Here is a 26,369-nt window from a genome sequence, read left to right as displayed (position 1 = left end):
GGTGCATTTAGATCGCGCATCGACAAGAACAGCTGACACTGAGCGTTGTCTTTCGATGCGAACAGATCCACCGCGGCTCTGCCGTAACGCACCCACAGCTAGCTCACAATCCTTGGATGTAGAGTCCAGTTTGCATAAAGTGGTATACCTCTGGACAGTAGATCTGCCCCGAGGTTCATCACAGAGAGGAGACGTCTACCGCTCCATAGGATAAGTTTGCGCGCCAGTGTGTGTAACTGGAGAGAACGCAAACCCCCTTGGCGGTTAATATACGATATTGTGGTCGTATTGTCTGTCCTCACGAGGACGTGATGTCCCCTGAGGAAAGGCAGAAAGCGTTTTATGGTGAGAAACACCGCTAAAAGCTCCAGGTAATTTATGTGCGCCCGCTGGAGGTCTCTGCTCCAGAGACCCCTCACCGGGCGACCTTCATAAATACCTCCCCAACCTGTCAGACATGCGTCTGTGGTGACCACTTTCCGTGAAAGAACAGCACCCATAGGCTAGGGATGCCAGCGATTATTCGATTATTCGAATATTCGTTACAGTCTCCATAATCGAATATTATTTTTAAAAATCGATTTTATTTATATATTTTTTTTTTATTATTTAATTTTTTTTTATTATTATTTATGTTTTTTTTTTTTTTTTCTGGCTTAGTTTCAACCAAAATATATATATAAATATATATATGCTAATAATAGTAATAGTATTAATAATTGTAAATGGCCATTGGTCACACCACCAGTTTGTTTTACTGTAAACTTGGAGGAAGCCTGCGCAGAGCAGACTGCTGCTGCAGCAGCTACACACCGACCCCACCCCCGCCCCCCCTCTCCCTCTCTCGTGCGACTAAAGATGAACAAAGCGGCAGGTAAAAAGAGTTCCTCCTCGTGGAACTACTTCGAACTTACAAGTCCAAAGGAAGTTAAATGCAAGCTCTGCGAAAAGACGTTGGTCTATCACAGCTCAACCTCAACAATGCGTTCGCATTTGAGTGCGAAGCACGCCAAAGAGGTTACAGAGAAAGACACAGCACAGCTGGCCATTACCAACTTCACTTCAAGGCCACGTCGTTGTGATGACATGCTTGTTTGTTGTTTGTGCTGTTAAACATGTTCCAGTAAAGACAACAACGGAATTCCTTTTGTCTGATTTTTTTTTTTTTCTCCCGCGGGGGGGGGGGTCGAATAATCGATTATTATTCGCCAGGGCTGCCGAATAATCGATTTTGATCATGGTCAGTTTCTGGCAACCCTACCATAGGCACACCTCGTACTAGAAAAGTCGGGTGCAGCCAGTGGCACAGTGCCATTACGCATTTCACAGTAACCATCATTCTCCGCGCACGCCGTACTCGGGGCGGGCTGCGACCTCTGCGTCTTCGGTGCTTTAAACCGAGTAGGGTTCGAGGCAGCTTGGGCGAAGGACTGCTGCTGCGAAGGACTGCTGCTGCGAAGGACTGCTGCTGCGAAGGACTGCTGCTGCGAAGGCAGCGGCTAGACCCTTCGAGGGAGGCAGAGGTGGAGTGCCTTGTCCTCCTTCTTTTTCGACTCACACCTCCTTTGCATGGAGGCGAGAGCGGAGCCGAAAATTCCCTCTGGAACGATGGCATATCCAGCACATCCTCCTTTTCCCGGTCTGGGAGGTTGGTGAGGTTGAGCCATCTCGCTCTTTCCTGCACCACCATGATCCCCATTGCCTTGCCCGTGGCCTGGACGGCGCAGCGTTGGACACGGAGACAAATGTCCGTGACCGCTGCCATCTCGTCCAGAGTGGCTGCCCCCGGGTTACCCGACAGGTCCTCGCAGAGCTCCGCTTGGTAAGCGGTTAGCAGCGAGGACACATTCAGGGCCCTGGCGGACAACGCTGCAGCTTTGTAGGACCGTTAAGTCATTGTCGACTGAAATCGGTCCGACTTTGCTGGCAGCGTGGGGTTCCTGCTTGGTAACCTCAATGGGTTCACTCTCTGCGGCGGACGCCCCCGTGTCTTGACTGCCGGCCAGCGGGTCAGTGGACATGGGGGGGTCCTGCTCCGTAGTAGAACCTTTATTTACCGACTGGCTAGCTTGGCGTGCTAGCCGTCGGCGGAGGCTCTTCACGGTGAAGCGGACACAATGTCCGCACGAGCCGGGCTTGTCGATAGCGCCTCGGGCGTGTTCCAGCCCGAGGCAGGACGAGCAGACCTGGTGTGTGTCTGCGCCCGAGATCTTCAACCCGCAGCCGCAGAGTCGAGCCACCGAGTCCCTGACTCCTCTGGTGTGAGGGAGAGAGGCGTCCATCTTGTTCGCCTCGTGGCGTGGAGAGGGCCCGCTCTCAACAGGTAAGATGGGAGAAAAAGATGTTACCACCCTGTCCTTAATCCGGAGAAAAGGACGGTGTGGGTCTTTTACTCCCGGAGAATACTGACTGGTGTGACGATATGCTCCTTTAATCATTTCTTCCTCCGTGTAGAAGAGAAAAGAAAAAACTTCCTAGATACCGTGGTGTCAATAGTGAGGGAGCGAGCTAGCAACAGGTGTGCTGCTAGCTTAACAAAATCAGACCTACCTTACTTTCCGGGGAAGAGAAGGGCGAGGTCGATTTTAATACTAACTGGCGTTAGTATTACCGTCTTCCTGCAAAGCAGAAGGAGTAGCCGGCGAGCGCCCGTCGACCGAAATGGATATTTGGGTTCAGTCTGTGGACCATTAAGCTTGTCCGGCTACTATAGAGATGTGCTCTGAAGTGAGAAGAGGTGTTTGAATGACGCATGCGTCGTGGCGCAAACTACTTATAGGGGGTGAATTCCCCGACGCTGACGTCAAGATCACCAGCCAATCAGGATTGGCGTAATGAGATTGATGCTTCTGTTTGCTCCGCGATGAGGTGCATCCCATAGTGAGACATCGCACGGAGTGTTATGAATGAGAACTCTCTATTAGCATTAAGGGAACTTAAATGTACATTTTATATTCCACCTGTTATGGAACATAAAACAAAGACATTTTCTATTTGCTGCTATTGGGAGAGGAAGGTGTTAATACAGTTGCTGTGTCACACCTGTGCTAGCTTTGGTTAGCTAGGGAATGTGAAGTGGACGTGCACATGATCCGATTTCTTGCCAAATGAGAAGCTAAGGATCCTGGATTCTTATCTGGTTTTCATGAGATGATAAAGTACTTTAGTAGTAGTAGTTTCTGGAAAACGTGCCTTGAGAACAAATTGACTTTAGCAGTACAATACAATACAATACAATACAATACAATACAATACAATACAGTACATTGGTAACAGTGCAAAGGTTAAGTTTTATAACCAACACATATTGTTGTTGTTAGACGTTGTACTGCAATGACATACCAACTTAAAGACACACCACATCCCTCCATCACGTGTTATTTAATGTAACATAGTGTAAAGACGGATGTTAAGTTTGCTTCATCTCTCAGCTGTCTTGATACGTTATGATTTTCACTTATACAAGTTAATACAAGCTTGTTGGCCCATGCCAAGGTGACATGTGATCTTTTGTCCTGCTTTGTTTTGCTTTGAGACATGAACTTTCACTTGTTACACTACAGAGACTAGTTTGTCCTCAGGCTGATGGAAAAGCACGGGGATGACGTCACAGTAAGGTCCTCTAGAACCAATAAAGTTCCAGTCACACAAAGACAGTTATGTTTATAAAACTTTATTTATCCAGATTTCAAATTATATTCTCAAATGACACAGTTCTTCTCAGTTGCCTATATTTTGGTTTCTGGATGATTTATTTTCTTTTTTTGTTTGTTGGGTTCAACTGTTGAAATTTGACATTTGAAGTTTGGAAAACTAAGTTAATCTCTAACTTGATGCTCTTGTTTTCTATTTATTTAGAGTAAGTTTACAACAACTTACATTGATTACTTTTATGTTTCATTTAGGAAATATAGTTGTTCTACCTGCACTCTATAGTACAGTCAAAGGCTAGACATACAGGAAAAGGGGAGAGAGATGGCTTACAGCAAAGCAGCACAGGTTGGATCTGAACCCTGGGTTCTGCGCTAGGGCCATAGGTTACATATTATAGTACATAGTTACCTGCTTTACCATGTTAACTACCGTGGTGCTCCATATTAATTTCTGTCAAAGTAAAAACATGTAATCTTGGATTGCTCCTGTTTTGACATCGGGTATTATCTTCAATGCCACTGTTTCTGTCTGATTCCATCCTTATCTGGTGTATGATTATAACCTGTGTGTCTAACTAGGCCTAATTGTGGATGGTGTGGGCGGTGTGTTGGGTTTTCAACCATATACAGTCTATGGTTTCAACGTGGTTAGGTTAAACAGTGGCAATAAGGGCAACACAACTATCTGCAGGCTAGCCTATTGTTTGACCAGATATTATTAGGGTCTACTTGGAGGTTTGACATGACATGAGCCATGCACTGAGCGCTCAGGACTCCTCCAGCTCACAGGGGAAAATCCTCCTGTTTGTTTTCACCTAAGCTCTAAAGCTGCCAGAGTTTATATAGGCAGGCATTGGATCACAACCAGTGTCACTAATATTGGTTGATAGAGCCAGGCAATGATGGGTGAAGGTTAGATGTAATAACCAGTTTGAAAAACCGTAAGAAAGGGAGTGTTTGAATAAATGGAAAAAAACCTCAAGGCTCTTCCCAACAGCTTTTGGCCTGTCTGTGCCTGTCCCTAACCAAGAAATGAGGGCCCTTACTGACTCTGTATTGGGTTAACTACAAATAATTAATCAGAGGAAATGGCGCTCTGGCTTCATCTTACACATGTATAATCTAGCATTGCCTTTAAATGTTAAGTCAGCGCTGTCATTTTTTTCTACACGGGCCTAGTTGCGTGACGGATCAGATACTGCAGCTGTGATCCTCAGCCACCAAGGCCTCTACCTTGATGTCATGGTGTCAGCACGGCTTTTTCCAATGCTTTTTTAAATCTAATTTTGTTTTTCAAACACTAAATAAGGTTGACATACTTCAGGATTTTTGTGTACACATGTGTAGATATTTGTTTCCGCACCTTGAAGTTAACTGTTCTCTCAAAAGATTCTTAGAAAGTTCTTAAGGATTTGAGAAAAGTAAACCAGCTGTTACAAACTGTTACCAAATCAATTACACAGGTCAGTTTGGTTCCAGTTGAACAGATGACTGTTTATGTATGAACAACCAAACACCACCTGCCCTATTCCTCATCTCAATGCAGCCCTCTGTCACCAGCCACGCACAGCTCCATGCTTTGGTTTTGGAAGGTAGGCCCTTGGTAAATGAGACTTTAAAATAGCCACAGCAGCAAAATGGCAGACATATACTTGATCTCTGTGTCTCAAACATACACGGGACTCCGCGAGAGGCAGGGATACACTTTCTCAGGATGTTTCACTACATTCACAATCATTCTTTTACTGTTTGTTTGCCCTCCATTCTGGTCACACCTATAAAGAGGGACCACTTTTGTTACATAACTTCCCTCCCTGGTCTACAATATAGGCATATTTGCTCAACAGTCAATAGGGGACTCTTATCAGATAGACACTGTTTGTTTAGCACTCATTCTTTTGAGAAACACGTTATTTGTCTGACCTTGACTCCGGTTTGGTTCTTCTTGTTAGCACTTTTGCTTTTTAGAGATGTGGAAACTCATAGGCTGTCACTCCGGTTGTGTCTGCTTAAGTGGTTGTGATGTACTGAATGATGGATTGGCTTCAAATTCCCAAGTATTGCTTAAGAATGTGCATTGAAAGACTTGTGTTTTTACTTTCAACTTGCTTTTTTACTGGTTGCCATTTACCAAAATTAATTTCCTGTTGGATGGAAAAAGCCATCCCTGCAGGCGGTCAACGAGGTGTAGTGCCCAAACGAGTGTAGCAGAAACGGGCTGAGTGACCTTCAAGTCTAGTTCTTTCCAGTGCTTTTGTTTTTGTCTTCTGCACGATAGAGTGTGGGCGTTTCCTGTCTCCATGCCTGTTTCTATACCAATGCAGTGTTTGCTCTGTCTGTTCTGACTAGATTTAGTTAGTTCATAATGTAGTCGCAGCATGAGGTCAGGTCATGTTATTTGTATATCAAAACAAAAGAGTTGTTTGGTGAACTGCAACTGTCAGCTAAACACAGTTCTACTTGTTCTGTGTTGACCTCTGCTTGAGCATTAGGTCTACATGTCTGTTAGAAAACAGCTGCATTGATATGATTTGATTTTTAATATAACTTTAAACTAGTCATAAACTGTTGATTATTGTTGAGCTATGTTATTTATCCAGGTGTAAGAAGAGCTGCAGGGAAAAGCTCCTCTGGCATGTGGTTCCTGTTCACTTCCTTTTCCCTATTGTTGTGCTTTTTCTTGTTAATGTCTTCCTATTCATTCTGTGTCTTTGTTCCACTCTCCTTTCTTACAGGTCCCCGAGGTGATCAGCAGAATTCGCCAAGTGTCCAAATCGGCGCTAAAGGGAGACACCAAGCCCAAACAGGAAGCTGAAGAGGCCTTCTACAACTCCCAGAAGTTTGAAGTGCTTTATTGTGGCAAGGTAAAAAATAATTCTCAAAAAACAAATCTTTCCATTTCATTAGGCCATTATATTAATGCGGTTACATTTCCGAAACAACTCCAGGTGACAGTTCTGCACAAAAAGGCTCCATCCACACTCGTTGATGACTGCATTGATAAGTTTCGTCTGCATGAGGTCGAGCGAAAGCGCCTGCGCCTGCTAAATGGCCAACGGGGGTCCACGGAGAATGCCCCTGTGGAGTTCCTTATTGGGGAAGATGGAGACCCCCTCTCCTCTGTTCTGAATAAGAGTGTACAAGCCCCGGAAAGCCCAGGAGTGGAGGAAGTGAATGGAGGTGGAGGTAAGAGTCTCATACAGATTGAGGATTAGCTTTAGCTCATAAATCAAAATCGGTTTGTAGCTGGTTTTTTGTCAATTGCGTGTGATACGACAAACTGAGATTGAGAAGGCAGTTTGTACCGTTGTCGTTGTCTAAAATGTTTTATTTAAAATAAGAAGTGATAGTCCTTCTTGCTAAATAAGCCTATAGCTCTCTGAATTGGTTGAAAACAAAGCTTTACTTACCAGGCAATAAATCAGCCTCCTCACCAGTTGATAATTAATGTAGAAGATCTGATGCTAAATAGCAATATAAGAAATGGCATATTTGTTGTGTTGAAGGTTAGACCTAGACAGTATATATTTTTACCAATAGTAGTTTTTTCCTTGATATAATATTTAAGATAAGTTGATGATTTGGTTAAGCTGGAAACATTGTCACACGTGATGTCATGTGTTGACCCTGTACACCAAAAGGATGGTGGCTATAAATCCCAGAAATCTGAAATAAACAGAAACGTTTATTGTTGTCTATGTGTTTCAGGTAAAGGCCTGTCTAACAGCGGCAGTCAGAGCAGTCTGCGAGGAGCAGCGTTCCCCGAGTGCATCCTGGAGGATTCTGGGTTTGAGGAGCCTCAGGAGTTTCGAACCCGCTGCAGCAGCATGGCAGGGAGTCTGCAGAGGAAGCCGGGGGAGGGGGTCATCATGGGTCCCACCCGCCGCAGACACTCGAGCGCACCAAACCATGTCCAACCATCCGATTCAGACAAGAACCGCACCATGCTGTTCCAGGTAAAAGGAAATGTAGAAATGCTGTGGATTGACTTCCATGAAAAGTGAAGATATACTGTGGTTTTTTTCTGATATCTTGGTTTCAGTAGCAGCTCAGATGTTTCTTATCTCCGTGTCCAGTTAACTGTGGACCCACAGTCCGTTGGCAGAGCACAGCACTATTAGCAATGTTATCGAATTAAAACCAGCTTAGTTTGCACCCAGATGCTGGCCAGGATCAAGGGTCTATTGTATTTTAATTATAGCCATTTTCCATGATTGCTTTGTGTGCTTTTGGTATAGAAGAAGGGGGCGGTGGTGGCGAAGTCGATTGGGACTTGGCTTGGCAACTGGAAGGTCACCAGTTCAAGTCCCGGCAAGACCAAGTGCTACCGAGGTGTCCCTGAGCAAGGCACCGTTCCCCACACTGCTCCCCGGGCGCCGTTCAAAATGGCAGCACACTGCTCCTAACACTAGGATGGGTCAAATGCAGAGAAACAATTTCCCCACGGGGATTAATAAAGTATATCAAATCGAAGTGCAGTTGTACTGAATTGTAGTACATGTTTGGTTTATGTGTGGTTCACTCCTCAATAATTTGAACTAAGCAATGTCATATAATATGCTACATCAGTTGACTTTTTAGAACACATATTACTGGGTGGGTACACGACAGAAAATATCAGATCAGAACATTAAATACCAAGGAATTCACATTCAAGAATCTGCGCACGATAGCTGTAACAATTTGCCCTCATTAAAGCACATCGACCATACGCCATAGGTTTCCATCTTGTTTCACTTGAGTCCCATCTGTCACACCAGAAAACCAAATGCTTGCTTGCTTGACGCTATATGTCATTGAAACCCTCCCTGCATTTAGTTCTGAGCTTCTTGCCGCAGCAAATCATTTTTTATGTACCCGTGGCTGGCAGTGGTGATGTACGGACTAGCTCCGCCGTGTGTTGCCGCTCCAGATAAAGAGGCTGTAACTCCTGAGTAGAATGTGTGAGTGCCGCGCTACTTAAATGAAAAGCTAACACTTCATGAAAAGCTTGCGGGCTTCAGAGTGAGCCAGCTGCCAGTCCTCACACATCATGTCCATTTCCTCATGAAGCTCATTTTAAAATCTAGAGCACAACGCTCAATATGACACTCCACATTGCAGTCAATTATGGGGGAAATCGTTGTTGCAGACTTGTTGACCTCGATTTTAAGTTGGCTAGTGTGTTTAGTATGTTATTCAAAGTGTCTCAGTCAGGACAGTCATCGTAGCCCTTGTCATGGGATACTCAGATTACATTAAGTTTCCATAAACCACAATCAAAATAAACGTATTATTGTTTTGCGTTTGTACTTTTTAATGAATCGCTATGTGTGTTTCGCATGAATTTGAGCATAATACCCTTCTGTGTTTTTCAGGTTGGGCGTTTTGAAGTAAATCTCATAAGTCCGGAGAGTAAGACGGTGGTGCTGGAGAAGAACTTCAAAGATATCTCATCCTGCTGTCAGGTTGGTTGATTTTTACCTCCTGTCTTTGCACTAAAAGCCTCTCTTTTCTGTCTCTGATCCCTAGTGACAAGATAAGCCCAGACTCATTCCAGGCATTTCTTTTCTAGACATCTAATGCATTACTTTCTGTCTTTATATCAAAGTAGGTCTTTCATTTAATTGTATAATACATCTCTATCAGTGCTGTCGAACAATCCTTTTTTACTGCCTGATGTCCTATCTCTGCATAGAGATAATGCTCTGTGTAGTGTCATTTTACTAATTCAATAGAAAATGGAATTGGAGAATCTCAGGAGCCATTATGGTGTCAGTGAAAACGTTATGTTATGTTGCTATACTGATTAAAAAGATCCAACAGAAAGCCTTTCCCTTGCTTCATTCTAATCTCCTGTTTGTCTTGAATTTGTTGCAGGGTGTCAAGCAGTCCGACCACTTTGGATTCATCTGTCGGGACCCAGTAGAGTCTGGTCCCAGTCAGTATGTGTGCTACGTGTTCCAGTGTGCCAGTGAGTCCTTGGTAAGCCACACCAAACATGAGCATTCACATGACTGAAGCTTTTGTTCTTAACCTCATGGTTTTATTGTAATCTTTATTGACGATGTGTGTGTTTGTGTGTCCTTTTTTCATCCTGCTTGTGACTGAATGTGTCAGGTGGATGAGGTGATGCTGACCCTGAAGCAGGCCTTCAGTACGGCCGCAACCCTGCAAAGCAACAAGACCCCCATCCAGCTCTGCGAAGCCTGCCCCATGCATGACCTGCACAAGCTCTGCGAGAGGATCGAAGGTAAGTCAACTCTCTGGCTTTACTTATGATTATATTGATGGACGGTCTTTTTTCTCAGAGTTAAAGCCACAAAAAAGAAGATTCTTATATCCCCTTTCTGTTTCGAGGTCTCTACCCACCCAGGGCAAAGCTAGCCATCCAAAAATATCTCTCCCAGCTGACTGACACTGAGCAGGTTGACGTTTTTGAGCGAGTTCAGGTAAGGTTGGCTCTGCTTAGAGAAAGAACACTTTATTATCGGACAAATGAGTGACAACTTGACCGTATTTTCTTTGAATTTCTTTCACAAATACAAAGCAGTGTTGTTTTTACATCTTAAGTTACGAGTGTGTGTGTTGTGTCTGCAGAGGTTGAAGCCCGGGTCAGACCAAGAGGAGAACGAGCTGGTGATTCTCCATCTGAGACAGCTCTGTGGAACCAAACAGAAGACCCATCTCCACATTGGAGAAACCCCCCAGGTGAAGAATTAACAATGTTTATGCTGAATAAAACCATGTAGATTTAATTACAGAGATTTGACTTTAAAATGACTGATATCTAAAGAAAAGGCATTTTTTCTCTCCAATCAAAATCAAATGGTTGAGGGTGACTGCCCCTTGACATTTAGTAATAAAGGGACGATAAAGGAATTGTTTTTTTGTTTTCTGATAGAATGGCACATAAGTTATCTTATCCCTCTCAACCTCTCTTTGTTCCTGGAATTCTTACTAACGTTTCTGTTGTACTTTGTGTTGATTGACATGCTTATTTACCCCAACACAAGACCCTTTGAGTACTTGAATTCCAACAAACGGGTCGAACTGGGTTTTCTATCGGCGATGCAACTCTTCTGTGAACACTTAAAGGGTTGCTTGGAATGTTTTAGAATTTAAGTATTTTGTGATCGCTTCTACTGATGCTAAAACCTCAATAAAATAAAGTGCATTACCTCCCATCTGAAAGCAATAGGTTCCTTTAAGAAATCTAAGTTGGTTATCAATTGACTCACCGTAACCTTCCATTTGTTCATTCAAAGAATATGAAATAATGAGTTGTTGATTCTTACTTTAGCATGATCTTGATCTAATCATACAATATTATTCTTCACCAAGTGGTTTGCTGCTGTTTGCTTGCAGAGTTTGGGTACTAAAGGCTCACATTGAAAGTCACATTTGTATTAATTATGTCTGTTTTCTTTCTGCCCGTTGCTATCATCTGACAGAATGCACCAAACAGCCCCTCAGCAGCAGACGGCTCAGCCACCAGCAGCCGCTTCAAACTCGATGTTCTGAAGAATAAAGCCCGCACCTCCCTCACCAGCTCCCTGGAGAACATTTTTGCAAGGGTGGGTCACAAAAGAGGGTTATTTTATACCACGTTTTCTTCATTCTAAATGTAATCCCTCACTGTCCCCAGACAGAATTTAACCCCTGTGCTTTGTACCTTTTATGTGTCTCTCTGCGCTCTCAGTGCATGTGTCATTGTCATCCAGGGGATTTGGATTGATCCTTATCTGCCAGTGAGACGGCAGAATAATTCCTTAGTAGCAGGATCCAGGCAATCTTAGGCAAACCTCTGCTGCCCTCTGTTATTGTCTTAGAGCTTTAGCTGAACAGTGAGCCTATAATTGTTAAATTACAGAAGTCAGGAAATGTTTCTTTCCCATTTAGATTTTCTGATTCATTTGTCCCATGTTTTACTACATTTTTGACATTACATTCACAACGTTTGACTTGAGCAATTGGTTTCTTGTGAAAAAAGGTTGTGTTAACATGGTTTTCATTTATATATATCTTTTGTTTTTAAACCTGTTCAGGGTGCCAGCCGGATGCGGGGCCGTTTGGGGAGCATGGGAAGCCTCAGCAGTTTTGAAAGGGTAAGTGTCCTTGAGGGAGAACATGATAATTCCCAGAACTTCGCTCCAGGGACTCTGGGAATTCTCACTTTTAACCCAGTGGTCCTTCTCACAAAATAACAAGTGAGATAGCCATGCTTTCACTTTGATCAGTCACGTGGCGACATTATTCTGCTCTGCATTATTCCCACAAAGTGTCATGATGCAGCTGCTGCATTGGCCTTAAGTCAGAAGAATACAGCTGGGAGTGTACAGAGCTGTCAGGGAACCAGTTGGTGTTGTTGGTTCCACTCTGTCACTGCTCTGCAGAATGTGAAGTGACTGTGTGATGTAGTCCCCCTGACTCCCCACCAGTCATCATGTAGTTAAGAGCACTCAGGAGTGCAATGCAGGGCAGCTTAAAAGAAACATGATAAAAATCAATCCAGCAGATCCAAAGATATTGTCTCTTTTTGTTCCACACACACATCTTCCTTATCAAAGAATATGCCTACATTGCCCATAATGCAATAGTGATGACGTAGACATTAGCTGTTGACCTAAAGTCATTTTATGTAAAGCGTCTTTAAGCATTAGGAACAGCGCTATAACAATAGCATGTAATATTATTATTAGGGCCTGAGCTCGACTGAGTCGGAGCGAAGATTGAATTCCTTGTGATTATTTGTATTATTATTTTTCTCGACATAATTTACTATCTCTTTTTTTCTCTGATGTTTTCGACATACTTGTTCTTTTTAGAATGTACAGACTGTCCTAGGTCATTTTTTTTTACATTATTTGACATACATACTATGTCATTTTTTGCATATTTTCATCATAATATACTATGTGGTATTCTTTCTCATATTTTAGACATACTATACTATTAGGTTTTTTTCTGAGATTTCCGACTTACTAGACTGTCGTATTTTCGACATTATTTTTTTCAATTTTTTGTGTTTGTTTGTGTGCGTGTATATGTTATTGTTTGTGTGTCTGCATTAGTGTGTGTGTGTGTGTTTCTGTGTGTACGTGTGTGTTTTTGTTTCCAAACTTGTAATCAGACCCATCAAGCTGTCTCAAGTAACATCACTTGAGCCCATTCTTTGATTTCACATAGCTCCCTCCCTCGGGCAACAAAAGGCTTTTTTTCACATATGCAATAGTTATCCCCATTACCTGCAAATAGAGCTTGATGTGTAACATCGGTGAAGTTCCTCTTTAGGGATGTGTAGCTCTTACTTGTACTTAACACACAGAGATATGAAATGGACCCTCCACATAGCTGTCATACAGCTCACGTTGCCTCTTCTATAATCATGCCATGTCAGATTTATAGGAAATATGTAGCATCAGATTAGGGGAAATGATTTACAGCAGCCTTCAAATCGCAGCGCCAAGTGATGGGATTGTATTAAACTGCCAAATCTGACTTACTATCACCAAATCAACCAATACTTGCTGTTGCAAGGGCCAAGTATAAGTCATTTCATAATCATATTGTGTTTTATAGATATCATTCTGTTGTTATTCAATAAAAAAGATATGACAACATGACATGCGTTTATATCCTTTATGTATAAGGACAATCTGGTGTCTGTGCTTTCAAAGCTCCCCTGAGCCCCTCTATTGTTATAGTAGCATGTTGTTTTCCTTCTGATAATGTGTACAAGTAGTCATCTGGGGATTGTGTCAGGATGCCAAAGTCAAGCAGGAAATTCTAGTCAGGATGTCCAGTTGTGCTGAGCCATGCCGGCCTTGGCTTCCTATTTTCTTAGCCCTCTCATAGGACACAGCTCTAAACAGACATTGATCCACTGAGTCACTTTATCTCCCCAGTGCTTCCTAAAATCTACTAATCACAGTTAAGCTGACATTGACATTTAGCATGATTTACCTTGTGATTAGCAGTGCAAGGACGTTTGAGTGGGTGCAGACCTTGCATGCCTTTTTTTTCTATATATTTTGAAAAAGCAGAACAAATATTGCCCGCGTCATGTCAGATCTTACAGAGGGAGGACTGTAAAAGCATGAAGGGAGGCTATTGGAGGGTTTTCATGAGGCTTTGCGCCACTGAGGTCCTCCCCACCAATAGTGTGCGACGCTGTGAGTCACAGGACTGTGTCCATTAGAATACAATAGATGGTGGGAGTTGTATTGCATAAGGCGACACTGAGTAAAAGAGTGTTGAGTGGAAAGTTAAACATGGAACGAGTCTTGCTTTGGGGTAACGTTGGCTAGGTGAGTGCAGACCTGCAACTTGAGTAATGAGGTGGTGTTTTATTTGGCTGTGGGCCTCTGGGGTCGAGTTACTAGCTTTGCATGGTTTGACTTCCAAAGACATTCAGTGTGATTACTATTTGGATTTGCCTGCTTATATGAAGGGTGATTGACCTATGTACTGAAGCTCTAATGAGTAGTTGGAGTCAAAGACAGATATGTCAGAAAATCCAACCATGATAAAATGATGGGAAATGTCATAAATGTACATTACTATGCACGTTTTCTACTCATGCACTGACATCTTTCTCTGTTTTACCTTCTTCCTCCTCAGCAGGATGAGGAATCTCCCGGTCATTCCCCTCCAGGTTCCCCTCCTGCTTTCCCCGAAGATGACCCGGATGCTGGTCAGTTCCGTCCACGTGCCCACACCTTCAGCCATCCACCTGTGAAGAAACGCATCTCCTTCGAGGGCCAGCCGAGCAGCCAGAGACAGGCTCCACTGCGCAGACAGCAGTCTGTTAACCCAGAGCTGCTGCAGAGCAGGTAACGTACTCTGCAGCCATCAGGCACTGCACTCTGAGTCTGAACCTGTGGAATAAAGGAATGATCAATGCAGAATATAGATGTCTTATGCTCAGTGAATTGAACTGGACTCTGTAGGAGTTTGTGCTTTCTTTAAACATATGGCTGACTTTGCTTTAAAAGGCAGAACCTTTCGCTTCTCTATAATCAGTTTAACACTAACCAAATATTTATTCAACCTTGATGTTCACACAGACAATGTTATCATTGTGCAGCGCTTTGATCAGTCCTACATCTCTCCACCTCCTGCTCCACTATCCTTGAACAATGGCTTCACCAGTTTCCTGTCAATGTTTTGATTGCTCAGTCAGTGTTTTTCTGTGCTTTTATTTGGTTGTGTTTTTGAATTTTTTTATTTGTGGGCGTTTCATGTTTTGCTCGCCTAGTCCCGGGGCGGTCTCGAGAACACGCAGCGTTTCGGAGAGCGAGTCCACCTTCAGCCTCCCCTCCTCCTTCTCCGCCCCCACTTTCCTGAAAAGCATTTACCAGGGCTCCCTGGGCTCCCTGGGCTCCCTGGGCTCCCTGGCAGACAGTGGGAGTCTAAAGAGGTGAGAGGGGGTGCGCAGATGACCCCCCTAATGAGACCCAAACCCCTCGACCAGGGTGGGGATGAGACGGGTGGGGGGGGCAAACCGCTCTTTGCTGGGATGGCAGTATACGTGTTGGCTGTCCAAACCTTTTAACACCCAGCTTTTTTGTCCCTGTATCTTTTATACTTTTTCCTGTCTACCTGCAGCAAACGTTTTATCAATAAGGACAATACTTTCCAGCTGTTTCCATTTTTCTATCACAGCTGGTCCAATCCTCTTCCTATTGCTCTCAGAAGTTGAAGGGGATGCTGATACACCCTTCTCTTTTGCATTTGCATGTGAATTATGCTTTTGCACGGCAAAACTGTATTTAACCTGGTTTTCTTGCCTATATTAACCGCACTTCACCTTTCCTGACCAATGTGATGCCTTAGGAACTCAAAGCATCTTGCCTACTTATTTCATTGATGTATTTATTTGTAAAATTTGCTTTTAATGTTAAGCTGCACTAATGTATCATCTAATGTCTAAGAAAGTGGGACATACCGCTGTGCGCCCGAGTGTCTCCTTTCAGCACGCTCTGTTAGGTGTGTGGATGGCAGAGAGTAAAGGTTAACGTTTCCATTATGAATGAGACTCAGCGGAGCAGACGGTGTAAAATGGCCTTTCCACGAGATGTTTTTCTCCTCTGACAGCGGCCCAATCCTCTGAGCACATATGCACAAGGATCATGTTGCCTCTGATGATAAATAATAGCAGGTTTAAAAGTCAACTTATTGAAAAGCCTCCACCTGCTGAATATCTGAATCTGAATATGCCAACATATTCACAGCTAGCTCCGCACTATCTGTTGCACTGTGAGATAAGATGCTGTCTTTTTGTGACTTCTTTATGACTTTACAGGCAGAAAAACACAACAAGAGGTAATATGTGAACATCTTTAGAAGAGGTTGTTTGCAGAACAACTGTTAGAGTAGAGTCATGGTCTCATGTTGACATTACAGCTCTCAATAGAGGTCACTTCCTGTTTTTCATATCCACATGATAAGACTGGCACTTGCTGGGATGCTGACAAGCTTATACACTACAGTAGCTTTCAAGTGATCTTCAACAACTTAGTTAAAAAGCTTAATTCTCTACTGGAGAAAAACTGTTATATTAACTAGTCATCAGTGCTTGCGATTTCCTTTTGCGGGCAGAAGTTCTAAACATATGTAATTTCACTGGTGCTCATAAACTGCAATGCAGAATGCACTGATATAAAACGATCATAACAATAAGACGGTTATCTGCAAGAGAAAACAAAACATTATGAACATTATTTAGCAACCTTTATATTTCAGATATTAAATTAATATCTAATCTAATTGAATGCAGCCTAAGTGTTTAAATAAATTAACAGCCTGCAAATGAACGTCGACACTGTCATTGCTTTTTGCTGCTATTTTACAAATGATGTTGTAAAAAAAAAAGTAAAAGTGGAAGCAAAATAGGCTGTGCTCCATTTCACCTTCCTCCCATGCTCATATGTTTATTTCTATATGACCATGCACTTTATTTTGGTTGCCAAAATGGGGCCTGCTAAATCACCTGCAAAGTGTGCAGCACATGGTTGGTGTGAATTCCATGGCCTGGATATCATGATTACACTTTAAACCTAGTGTTAAACAGTGAACATGACATTAGTCAGTTCCCCATGCTTCTCAGTAATGTTTTCTTCTTCACTAACAAAAGCAACTTCTCTTCCAGGAAATGAGAAAACAAGCATCCCTCTAGCTCAGCTGTGGCTGTTTGTGTGGCTGCTGTTTTTTGTCATTCTGCATAACAACCTTTTGCCTTTGTACATTGGTATCGAGCCAGTGTCTGGTACATGTTTTGAATCCGTTTTGTTTAAGGTTCACACTGACCATTTGTCATCATTTCAGTGAGTTTGTTTATGGGAAGATTGTATGAACCAAGAGGTGTGTGTGTTTGTGGACTCAATGATGTGTGTGTGCCTGCATTGGTAAAAGTTGCTGAAAGAGTGTTCGTGCAAGATGATACGTGAGTCATTTATCGGGTGTCTGTGACGCTGCTGTCTTCTCTCGTAGCAATGGGGAAGGCAGGAAGAGGACCCTGTCTGCCTGCAGCAATGACTCAGTGAGCGGAGCCCTCCCTCCGACCCCACGCAGGGTCTCCTGGAGACAGAAGATCTTCCTGAGGGTCGCATCGCCCATGAACAAGCCGCCCTCATCGATGCAGCACCCAGGTCTGGTAACACAGTCTCTCGTGCTCACAGTCACACAGTCATTACTCTCTGAATAATCCACAAGTGCATAGACAATGAGGAAAAGGCTATTTTGAAGTGTCTGACTTCAAATTGCATGCATATACAGGGAAAGCAGTAAGTGTTCAAAAGAAAAAAACTAATTTTCGTACTCCATCCTTGTCAGATAAACACTAAGGAGCTTGTGGAAATTAACCTTCCTACCTGTTTTTATGTCTAGTTGTCTTGCCTTAAACATTGTTATTTGTTAAATAGAGCTAATAGATTATTTGCAGATGTGGGGCATAATAATATCTTCACAAGAAAGCACTACAAACCTGAATAGTGCACAGACATAATCATTAGATGTATTGTTCATATACATATATATAGTCATTTTCTTTCTTTATTTCTTGTTTATTGGACTTTCTGTTGTTTGGGTGTTGTGTTTCAGAGCTGTTGCCTCTCTCTCCTTGTGGTTTTGACTTGAGTCTGGATCCTTTGGGGCGTCTGCTGCCAGGGGCCAGGGACCCCATTACCGGGGAGAAGCCTAAGAAGACGGGGGCTGACTACCTGGCCCTCTGGAAGACCGCCATCCATCAGCAGATCTTGCTGCTGCGCATGGAGAAGGAGAACCAGAGGCTAGAGGGTGAGTACATTTACCAATGTGCACATAAATTACGATAATCACCCTGGAACAAACCCTTCCTCCGGTCACATGCATGACGAAAGTTCAGAACACGATGTCTGTAGAGAAACTGCTGCCATATCATTCAGCACCTCATGATGATTCGTGTATTTGTTTCTTTGCAGACACTGGTGGTATTTATAATGTATCATGGGGCTGATCTAGCTGAAATTGGCTTACACTGAGTCCTATTGTTAAGCTTGCTCCGATGTTTATTGGGGAATTTTTCTACTCAAACGCGACAGGGTTAAAATGAAGGGTGTTGTAAATATTTTAAAGCCCCCTGAGGTAGGTTATGATGCTGGGTTATACAAATAGAATTGTCTCTACTTGACTTCTGTATTCAAAACAGTGGTCATCACGTCCCTTTTACCAACCTATCATGACATTGTGACACCCTCATCACACGCTTTTAAACAGAAAGACGTGTTCCTAAGTGCTACGAGTGTGGACAGGGATATGCTAACCCTTACGCTGTCATTTCTGTTTATTTTGAGAAGTGAAATGTTCTGGCGCACACACACACACACACACACACACACACACACACACACACACACACACACACACACACACACACACACCATGTATACATCACTTCAGGGGACATTACATTGACTTACATGCATTTCCTAGAGACTTATCCTAACCTTAACCATAACCAACACATGCCTAACCCTAACCCTAAACCTAACCAAGTCTTCACCCTGAAATTAATGATCCCCCTTATGGGGACCTCCAATTTGTCCCCATAAGGAAGGCGAGTCCCCACACGTGACTATGTAAACAGATTTAGGTCCCCACAAGTATAGTAATGCTAGTACACACACACACACACGCACGCACACACTACATAACTCAGATATGCAGATATGCTTAACTACTAAAACTCTCAGTAGGTTAGAGTTCATGCATGAGCAGAACATCAGCAAGAGTTACAGCATTTGGACATAGCATTTGTTAATACCGCCCTCTGCTGGCCGAGGTTATTTAGGGTGTATGCCAAAGTTTATTTTAGCAGTGCACTCCCTTTTATCCCCACCTTATATAAACACTGTAAACAGGAAGTTAACAATCACGAGCAGGACGGAAGAGAGTGAAGAAGAGGAAGTACAGGCCATTTTGGATGTATCAAAAACATATATATATACATTCAATTAAAGAGAACCCATCTTTGATGTTTTTTAAACTAATTTAAAGTTCAAACTATGGATATCAGAACAGCATTAGCGTCTCTATGAGAAAAGGAGGAGATAGATATTTGTAGTCAATACAAGTATACAAATGATTATATTATATTAAATTATACCAACACATCTCTTTCCCTTTGTTTGTTACTATGACACAAATGCTGGTCTGAGGACCTAACTGTGAATAACCGGTTTCAATAGAAGGTAAGAGATGCAAAGCAGCCATTGGGATCACGCTGATAGATGTTTTGCATGATTTCAGGTGTTGGTTATTGTATTCATTCAACTCAGAATCTTTTGTTTGCATGATCAGGGACGATCATTCTCATACGGTGTTTTTGTTTCTTTTGTCCGCTGTACCTCAACACACTACCTTGATGTCGTCTCTCCAGCATAATAAAATGGGTCTTTGGTGTTAATGTTGGTATTGTGGCTCATGTGTATATGTGGTAGGCTTTCAATGGTTACTGGTGACAAAGGGTGTTAATGGCCCTATATCCATACTTCCTCTCAAATCTGACATATTTTAATCTGAAATATCTTGTTGTACAAAAGCAAAAAATAAGGCTTTATCTACCACCCTGCTTTTGCTGGCATTTGTTCTGGATTTTCTGACGCGAGAAGAGAATCTTGATTGACAAAAGTGATGTTGAATTTGTTCTTTTGTCTCTTTTTATCATGGTGATTGTGCTGCAGCAAGCCGGGATGAATTGCACATCCGCAAGATGAAGCTTAACTACCAGGAAGTGGGCCAGTGCTCCAAAGAAGCGCAGGCATTGTGGGAGAGAAAACTGACAGCCCCGGGCAGAACAACAGTCCCACAAGACAAGGAGCAGCTGTATCGTGCACTCTGCCAAGGTGAGGGAGGCATGTATGTGTTTGTGTGTAAGACTGTGGGAGTATGCGGTCATGAAGACATGCTCATGTATATGTGTATCTGGTCAAATACAGCACCATTTTCTCTTCTGCAGGTGTTCCCAAGAGCAGGCGAGGGGAGGTGTGGTTGCTCCTTTCCCATCAGCACCGGCTGCGTCACAGGCTGCCTCAGCGTCAGCAGGCTCAGGACATCCCATACCAGGACCTGCTGAAGCAGCTCACCGCACAGCAGCACTCTATTCTGGTGGATCTAGGTGTGCACAAATATTAAAAAGGGCTGCCAAAAGTCACAGAGAGCCAAACAGATGTCATGGATTTGCCTGGTTTATATATATATTGCATGGGGAAATTATTTATACATTAAGGCATTGCAAGTGGGCCGCCAAATAATTTGCAAAACATTATGATTTGTGTGGAAACTTTTTAATTATTAAAAAAACATTTTATTTGAACCTCCTTTCCTTTCTCTTTCTCGATCCTCCCTAGCAACGGTCATTACAGTCTTTGACAGTGGTCTGTACTACTGGATTGACAACGTGTTACATGTTCTGAATTGACCATCAGAACTTTATTTAGCCTCCGTATTGTCCATGGTTGAATGTGGGCCACGAAAAAAAACTAGATTCTTAAGTGGGCCCTGAGTTGAAAAAGGCTGCATCAAGGCATTTCTGGAGAGCTTCTTGCTTCTCTATAATTACACGCTATTATTAGTATTATTTTTGAGTGGTTGATGTTGTGGTAGTATTAGATCGGTTGTTATTTTTTCAGAATTATGTAAACATAAGCCATTTAAAAAGAATGCAAAATTATCCCTATGCTTCTGTTATGTTGAAAGCTTAAACAAACAATGGAAATGTAATAATTCAGATGTACATCTTATCTATTCCTCCCTGCTTAGGACGGACCTTCCCCAACCACCAGTACTTCTCGGCGCAGCTCGGCGCAGGGCAGCTTTCCCTCTACAACCTCCTGAAAGCCTATTCTCTGCTGGATACAGAGGTACATACTGTTATCCTGTTTCTTTTTCCCACAGTGCATCACTGGAATGCCACAGCGGGCTGAAGGTCATGACATTGGTGGTAAATAGTGTGTTCTCTATTTACTGTGCCATACAGGTTGGCTACTGCCAGGGTATCAGCTTTGTGGCTGGAGTGCTGCTGCTTCACATGAGCGAGGAACAGGCCTTCGACATGCTGAAGTACTTCATGTATGACCTGGGCATCAGGCAGCAGTTCAGACCGGACATGGTCTCTCTGCAGGTCAGTACAGGAACGGATGGAATATGTCATTGGAATATAAGGAACTTCTTACCATGTGGTAGCAGTATTAACTTCAGAATAGTTTATATTTCTTTCCTGTAAGATCAGTTTGGGATCAGCTTTAGACATAATTACCTGTTGTGCTAACATTACATTTCCAAAAGTGTCAAATTAGAGTCGAGTTACTACTTTTACTAGACGTTTAAATTAGGTGGTGTTCAATTGGACATTTGGTAAATTAAACTAGCTCAACAAAAAAGCCGCTATCAAAATAATTTTGTATTTTTGGTGTTTCCACTGGTACTTAGAAAAATACCCCCTACACCTTCCAACTAAAGATCACAAGAAGTTTTCGCTATGCATTTTAATTTAAGCTTTGATTTAAGTATTATAATTTGGAAATTAAAAGAGCTTTAATTCTACACAAGCTGGCTCTAAATATACATTCCATAACATATGTAAAGTAAGTTTCTAGTCTATTGGAAAATGTGTGTAAGTAACAAGCACACTAGACTTTAACGTTCATGTTGGAGCTGTCCTTACCTGCAGTAAAAGGCCTTGTGTGGGTTTTGAGTAAACACCAGCAAAGTAGTAAAGTGTCTCCACCTCTTACTCAGACCACACCTGCATGCCTGTTAGCTTCTGTTAAACATCAGCTGACTTCACTAGAGCATCAGCAGGCGGGGTAATGTTTAATCTACATCAGTTAACTTCGTGGCCAAGCAGCCCTCTGCGTTCTCCCCACACAGCAGTTCTCTTCTTTTAAGACTAATCCAAGGGTTGTAAAGCAAAGAGGAACCCGTTTTCTCTGTGCAGCTGCTCAGCTCGAGGAGGTAAAAAGGTATTACTTGTCTTCTTTGTAACGGTCAGGATATTGTAAGACTGATAACGGTGTAATTTTAGCTTGAGCTAACTTCTGCTTCTCCTTTCTGACTGCTGTGCTTTTCACTGGAGCACTTGTCAGGATCACTGTGATACATTATTGAAGAGTTTGTACAGCTCTTTTAAGGCTTGGCCTTCATACCTGTCTGAACAAGTGTGTAAGACGACACTCATTATACTTAAGGAGCTCTCAGCTTGGGTAAATGTTCACTTGCTTGCTGATTTTTCTCAGATTTATTTGTGGTACTCAGCAGATCCAGATAAACCAGTTTGTTCTGCACAGTGTTCTCCCTGTCTGTTTATACCTGTGCGCACTGTCTGTGTTTTCCCAGGTTCAGATGTACCAGCTCTCCAGACTGTTGCACGACTACCATCGCGAGTTGTACAATCACTTTGAAGAGCACGAGATCTGCCCCAGCCTCTACGCAGCACCGTGGTTCCTCACTCTCTTCGCCTCACAGTTCCCCCTCAACTTTGTGTCCCGCGTCTTTGGTATATTTTTAGAATAATGGCCCCTGTGTTTGCTCACAAGCAAAGGCTTATCAGCACAATGCATCATTTTAAATATTAAAGAGGAAGACCTTTAAACAGCCACTTAATGCAGCTTAAAGGATAAGTGTGTAAAACATTTGGTGTTTTTTTAATGCTGTGTTTGTTTTGTATTTTCAGATTTTGTATTTGTCCAAGGGACCGGGGTGATCTTTAAGGTGGCCCTCTGTCTGCTGGGCAGCCATGAAGGGGAGATAGTGGAGTGTGATAGCTTTGAGAGCATTGTGGACTATCTGAAAACTACACTTCCTGCTCTCACTCAGACACAAATGGAGCAGACCATGGCAAAGGTAGAGTGTGTGATGTTGAAATAGCCTGAAATACAGTTCCAAGTTTCCAGGCAATTGGCTCAATGACGCAATTTAATACTTTACCCACGTTTACCTGCATTGTAGTAGTAAGGCAACAGGTTTTTGAATCCTGAAATCCTCACGGTGTAAGACACATTCTTAGATACATCTGGAAAAGAAACCAAATCAAAAAATACATATTTAAAAAGTGGCTTTTGAAACAAAACACATGTAATATTTTCTTTGTTGCCATTTTTAACCTTATTGACGAACACATGTTACTGGTCGTCTGCTAGGTAATGGAGATAGACATCTCCAAGCAGCTTCATGCGTACGAGGTGGAGTACCATGTCCTGCAGGATGAGATGTTGGAGTCCGGCCCGCTGCCTGATGACTCTGACCGGCTCGACAAACTCGAGAAGACGAATGTGCAGTTGAAGAAACAGAACATGGAGCTGCTGGAAAAACTTCAGGTAAGCAAGCGAAGAGCCACACTGCTTCATTATTCCCTCTCATCTTGACCAGTGGGAATACAATTGGGACATATATCCAATGCTTGGTATACAATGTGTAAGGATATTCATTATTGTAATGCTTATAATCATTGATGGAACTCACTGGCATACATGTTTAAAGATCCACCCTGATAGTGCCCCAGATGACCAATAGATGGCACTAAAACACAAGTTAAACTCAATGAAAATGATAGCAAGACAAAGAGACTCAACACTATGTTCTCCAAATGCTCTTAACATTTTGACAAGTAGTTTGTGAATCTGTGAAGCCGGACTGGTAAAGTCCAGCCGGATGGTCCTCATATTAATGAGGGTCAAAGAGGGATTGTACGGCTCTCATATCTGATGTGACAGAGGAAAAGGTGCAGACTCTTATACTTATGGTTTAAGAGAACTGTTTATTAAACACAAACAAGTATATAACAGAAAGCTTGGAGTCTGCATGAACTACAATTATATTTCATTGCACTTTAGTTGATATTCTTTTCTACGGTCCTGGTTTAAAAGTCAAACTAGTGCTGACTCTTGTGGAGTTCTCAGAGTGCGTAGCTGCTTCACTTTTTGTTAACCCTCCGCCCCAAATGTCCGTGTGTGTGGTGTGCCTTGTATTTACTGATGTCTCCGTCCTCCAGGCTGCACGGCAGAAGATTCAGACACTGGAGACGAGTGTTGAGAACTTCCTTTCTCGAGAGAGCAAAATGAAGCACATGATTCGCTCTCTGGAGCAGGAGAGGGCATCTCAGCAGAAGACCATTGAACGCATGCGCTCATGCCTTCCCCCTGACGCCCTGACAGATGTGGAGATGACCCAGATCAAAACAGGACCCGACGGGAAAGCCAAAACTGCAGCCAAGAAACCCTGATGGCAACCAGGGGGCTGCTGCTGTGGGCAGATGCACAGGCAGAGACTGAAGTGGAAATTTAGTGCAAGGCTGCTGAGCTTCACAGCTATTGTTGAACTGCTGTAAGAGTAGCAGGCTTTTGTAAATGTGTGTCTGGACGTGCAGTTTGGGAAATATCTTCATGGTATTTGTCAGCATATACTAAAGCAGTGGGAGGATGGTTTCATTTATACTAGCAGACAGACTTTTCCATCAAAGCGTCTCTCATCTGTTTCACTGCCGGCTTGAAAGTGACATCAACATGCACACCACCCTTTTCTTATTCAGATCTTTTTGGCAATCACCGGGGAATTCATTAGATTGACGTGAGAAATCTTTTTTAGCACTGCCTTGATGTATTTACTATCAACCTCAGTAGCACCACAGAAGCTGTAAGCAGAAGTTGCCTGGAGACAAACAATGTTTTGGACCTCAGGTTTAACTTTGAGCCATTAGCGGTGTGTGTTATGGAGTTGATGTCCTGTTGTTTCTGATTTGTGTCTGCTTTGTCATTTCCTTGTATTCTCTCAGATGTGTGAATGTCATTTCCCTCCAAAGATACTTTTGATAACATTCTGTTTCTTACAACAGAGAGTGCAAATCTGCAATATTTGGCTTTACATTTCAGACATACTGTATATGGTGTGTTTCTCAGCGTGTACCACTGCCATGAGAGATCTTTAGTTCTTCTTGCTGCTTTGAAGGAGGAAGTGTTTCTTCCAAAGCTCAGGCAGGATGTGAGGTTGTCTGCCTTCTCAGTTTCCTGTGTGACTGACCGCAGTGTCGCCTTGTTTTAGAAACACGTTCAGACACGGAGGCAGAGTTCATGCTCCCAGGAGGCACAGAAAAACAGACTACGGTGGAGGAGTAATCTCGATGTACATCACAAGCTTCTCTTCTAAATGTCTGTGCGAAATGTTGTGCTCAGGCTGAAGTTTGACTAAACTAGCAACACTCCTCCGTAGTTCTTGAAGCTGGGTCTAAAAGGAGCTATTGTTGCTTGGCTCAAGATTTCATGACAACACATATCTGCAGTTGCATTGCTGTTGTTCACATGCCCAGTTTTATGTTTGCAGTAGAAACTGAAATGTTAGAGGGGCCACAAAGGAAATAAGAAGAAGTTAATGCCAGTTTCATTTTGAATGTGGACAAGTCTCTCCTGATACTTGGCATTATAAACGGTATATGTACACACACTTACATATACACACATGCTGTGCAGTGAGCTGTCTGACTGTATGGGCAGACAGTTCAAATGAGCACAAAAAGTGTCCTTGGCTCCCTCCTCAGTTTTATTTTATCCCACCTCCACGTCTGACTCACCATTGCCATTTCTGGTTGAAAGCAAAACAGTCCTGGGCTCGGCTTCGCTTTCATAAAACACCTTTACATTGAAACCAAGGTGATGTTTATCAAGTGAAAAGCACTTGCTAACATGTCTTCCTGTCCTTGGTTGTTTTGGGGAAACATGTGTGTCTGTTTCATTATAATGTTTTTACTTTCAAACTGAAGTCCAAGCAGACTTGTTCTTTGGCATACAATGCAATATGTGTATGTGAAGCATAGTTTGCATATACTCGGAGCACTTGTCTACTTGCGCTAATTGACAGGAGCAACAGTTATTCACAAAGAGATAAATCCGTCCAGACACTCTTTGTCATGGTGTCTTGTGGTGATTGAGGTGAAGTTGTAAAGGTTTACACCAAATATCTCATACATATAAGACATGTCCTCTGAAAAGCAGGGGTTCTCTCAACAGCTCAGAAAGTAAAACATACCAAACATCTCTTTTTGAAATCTGTCAAAGGGTATGTATGCTGTCTGACAGCTTTATGGCTTTCCTTCCTCTTTTTGCCTGTATTCTACTCATCTAAAGTATTTGTGCATAACATAAGTTGACTGTTGAACCAAAGAAGTGGTTGCTTTTCAAAAATGTATGAATGCAAAATGAATGACTA

The 26,369-nt window shown here is 42.7% G+C and overlaps 1 protein-coding gene across 5 annotated transcripts in view; it reads left to right on the top strand.

Annotated features, from left to right (window-relative positions):
• Window positions 1–26,369, top strand: part of tbc1d4 (TBC1 domain family, member 4) — a 31,192-nt gene that overhangs the window by 4,477 nt on the left and 346 nt on the right. Inside the window, exons 2-23 of one of the 5 annotated variants that reach the window (XM_034109938.1) lie at window positions 6,389–6,517; window positions 6,602–6,839; window positions 7,362–7,609; window positions 9,011–9,100; window positions 9,513–9,617; window positions 9,753–9,885; window positions 9,993–10,084; window positions 10,233–10,343; window positions 11,087–11,209; window positions 11,681–11,740; window positions 14,259–14,467; window positions 14,893–15,054; window positions 17,127–17,284; window positions 17,736–17,930; window positions 19,856–20,017; window positions 20,131–20,289; window positions 20,934–21,034; window positions 21,151–21,294; window positions 22,509–22,668; window positions 22,846–23,015; window positions 23,312–23,488; window positions 24,163–26,369. The exon at window positions 24,163–26,369 is cut by the window's right edge and continues 346 nt beyond it. In XM_034109938.1, coding sequence (XP_033965829.1) covers window positions 6,389–6,517; window positions 6,602–6,839; window positions 7,362–7,609; window positions 9,011–9,100; window positions 9,513–9,617; window positions 9,753–9,885; window positions 9,993–10,084; window positions 10,233–10,343; window positions 11,087–11,209; window positions 11,681–11,740; window positions 14,259–14,467; window positions 14,893–15,054; window positions 17,127–17,284; window positions 17,736–17,930; window positions 19,856–20,017; window positions 20,131–20,289; window positions 20,934–21,034; window positions 21,151–21,294; window positions 22,509–22,668; window positions 22,846–23,015; window positions 23,312–23,488; window positions 24,163–24,393 — 3,357 coding nt within the window. In that variant the 3' untranslated portion in view covers window positions 24,394–26,369. Of the gene's footprint in view, window positions 1–6,388; window positions 6,518–6,601; window positions 6,840–7,361; window positions 7,610–9,010; window positions 9,101–9,512; window positions 9,618–9,752; window positions 9,886–9,992; window positions 10,085–10,232; window positions 10,344–11,086; window positions 11,210–11,680; window positions 11,741–14,255; window positions 14,468–14,892; window positions 15,055–17,126; window positions 17,285–17,735; window positions 17,931–19,855; window positions 20,018–20,130; window positions 20,290–20,933; window positions 21,035–21,150; window positions 21,295–21,790; window positions 22,136–22,508; window positions 22,669–22,845; window positions 23,016–23,311; window positions 23,489–24,162 lie in introns of those variants that run through there. The other 4 variants (XM_034109937.1, XM_034109939.1, XM_034109941.2 and 1 more) reach the window with 4 other exon arrangements.

The sequence above is a fragment of the Pseudochaenichthys georgianus genome, chromosome 21 (assembly GCF_902827115.2).
Source record: "Pseudochaenichthys georgianus chromosome 21, fPseGeo1.2, whole genome shotgun sequence".
NCBI classification, from domain to species: Eukaryota; Metazoa; Chordata; class Actinopteri; order Perciformes; family Channichthyidae; genus Pseudochaenichthys; species Pseudochaenichthys georgianus.
Note: the sequence above shows the minus strand (reverse complement) of the source record. Positions and strands in the feature narration are given on the sequence as shown.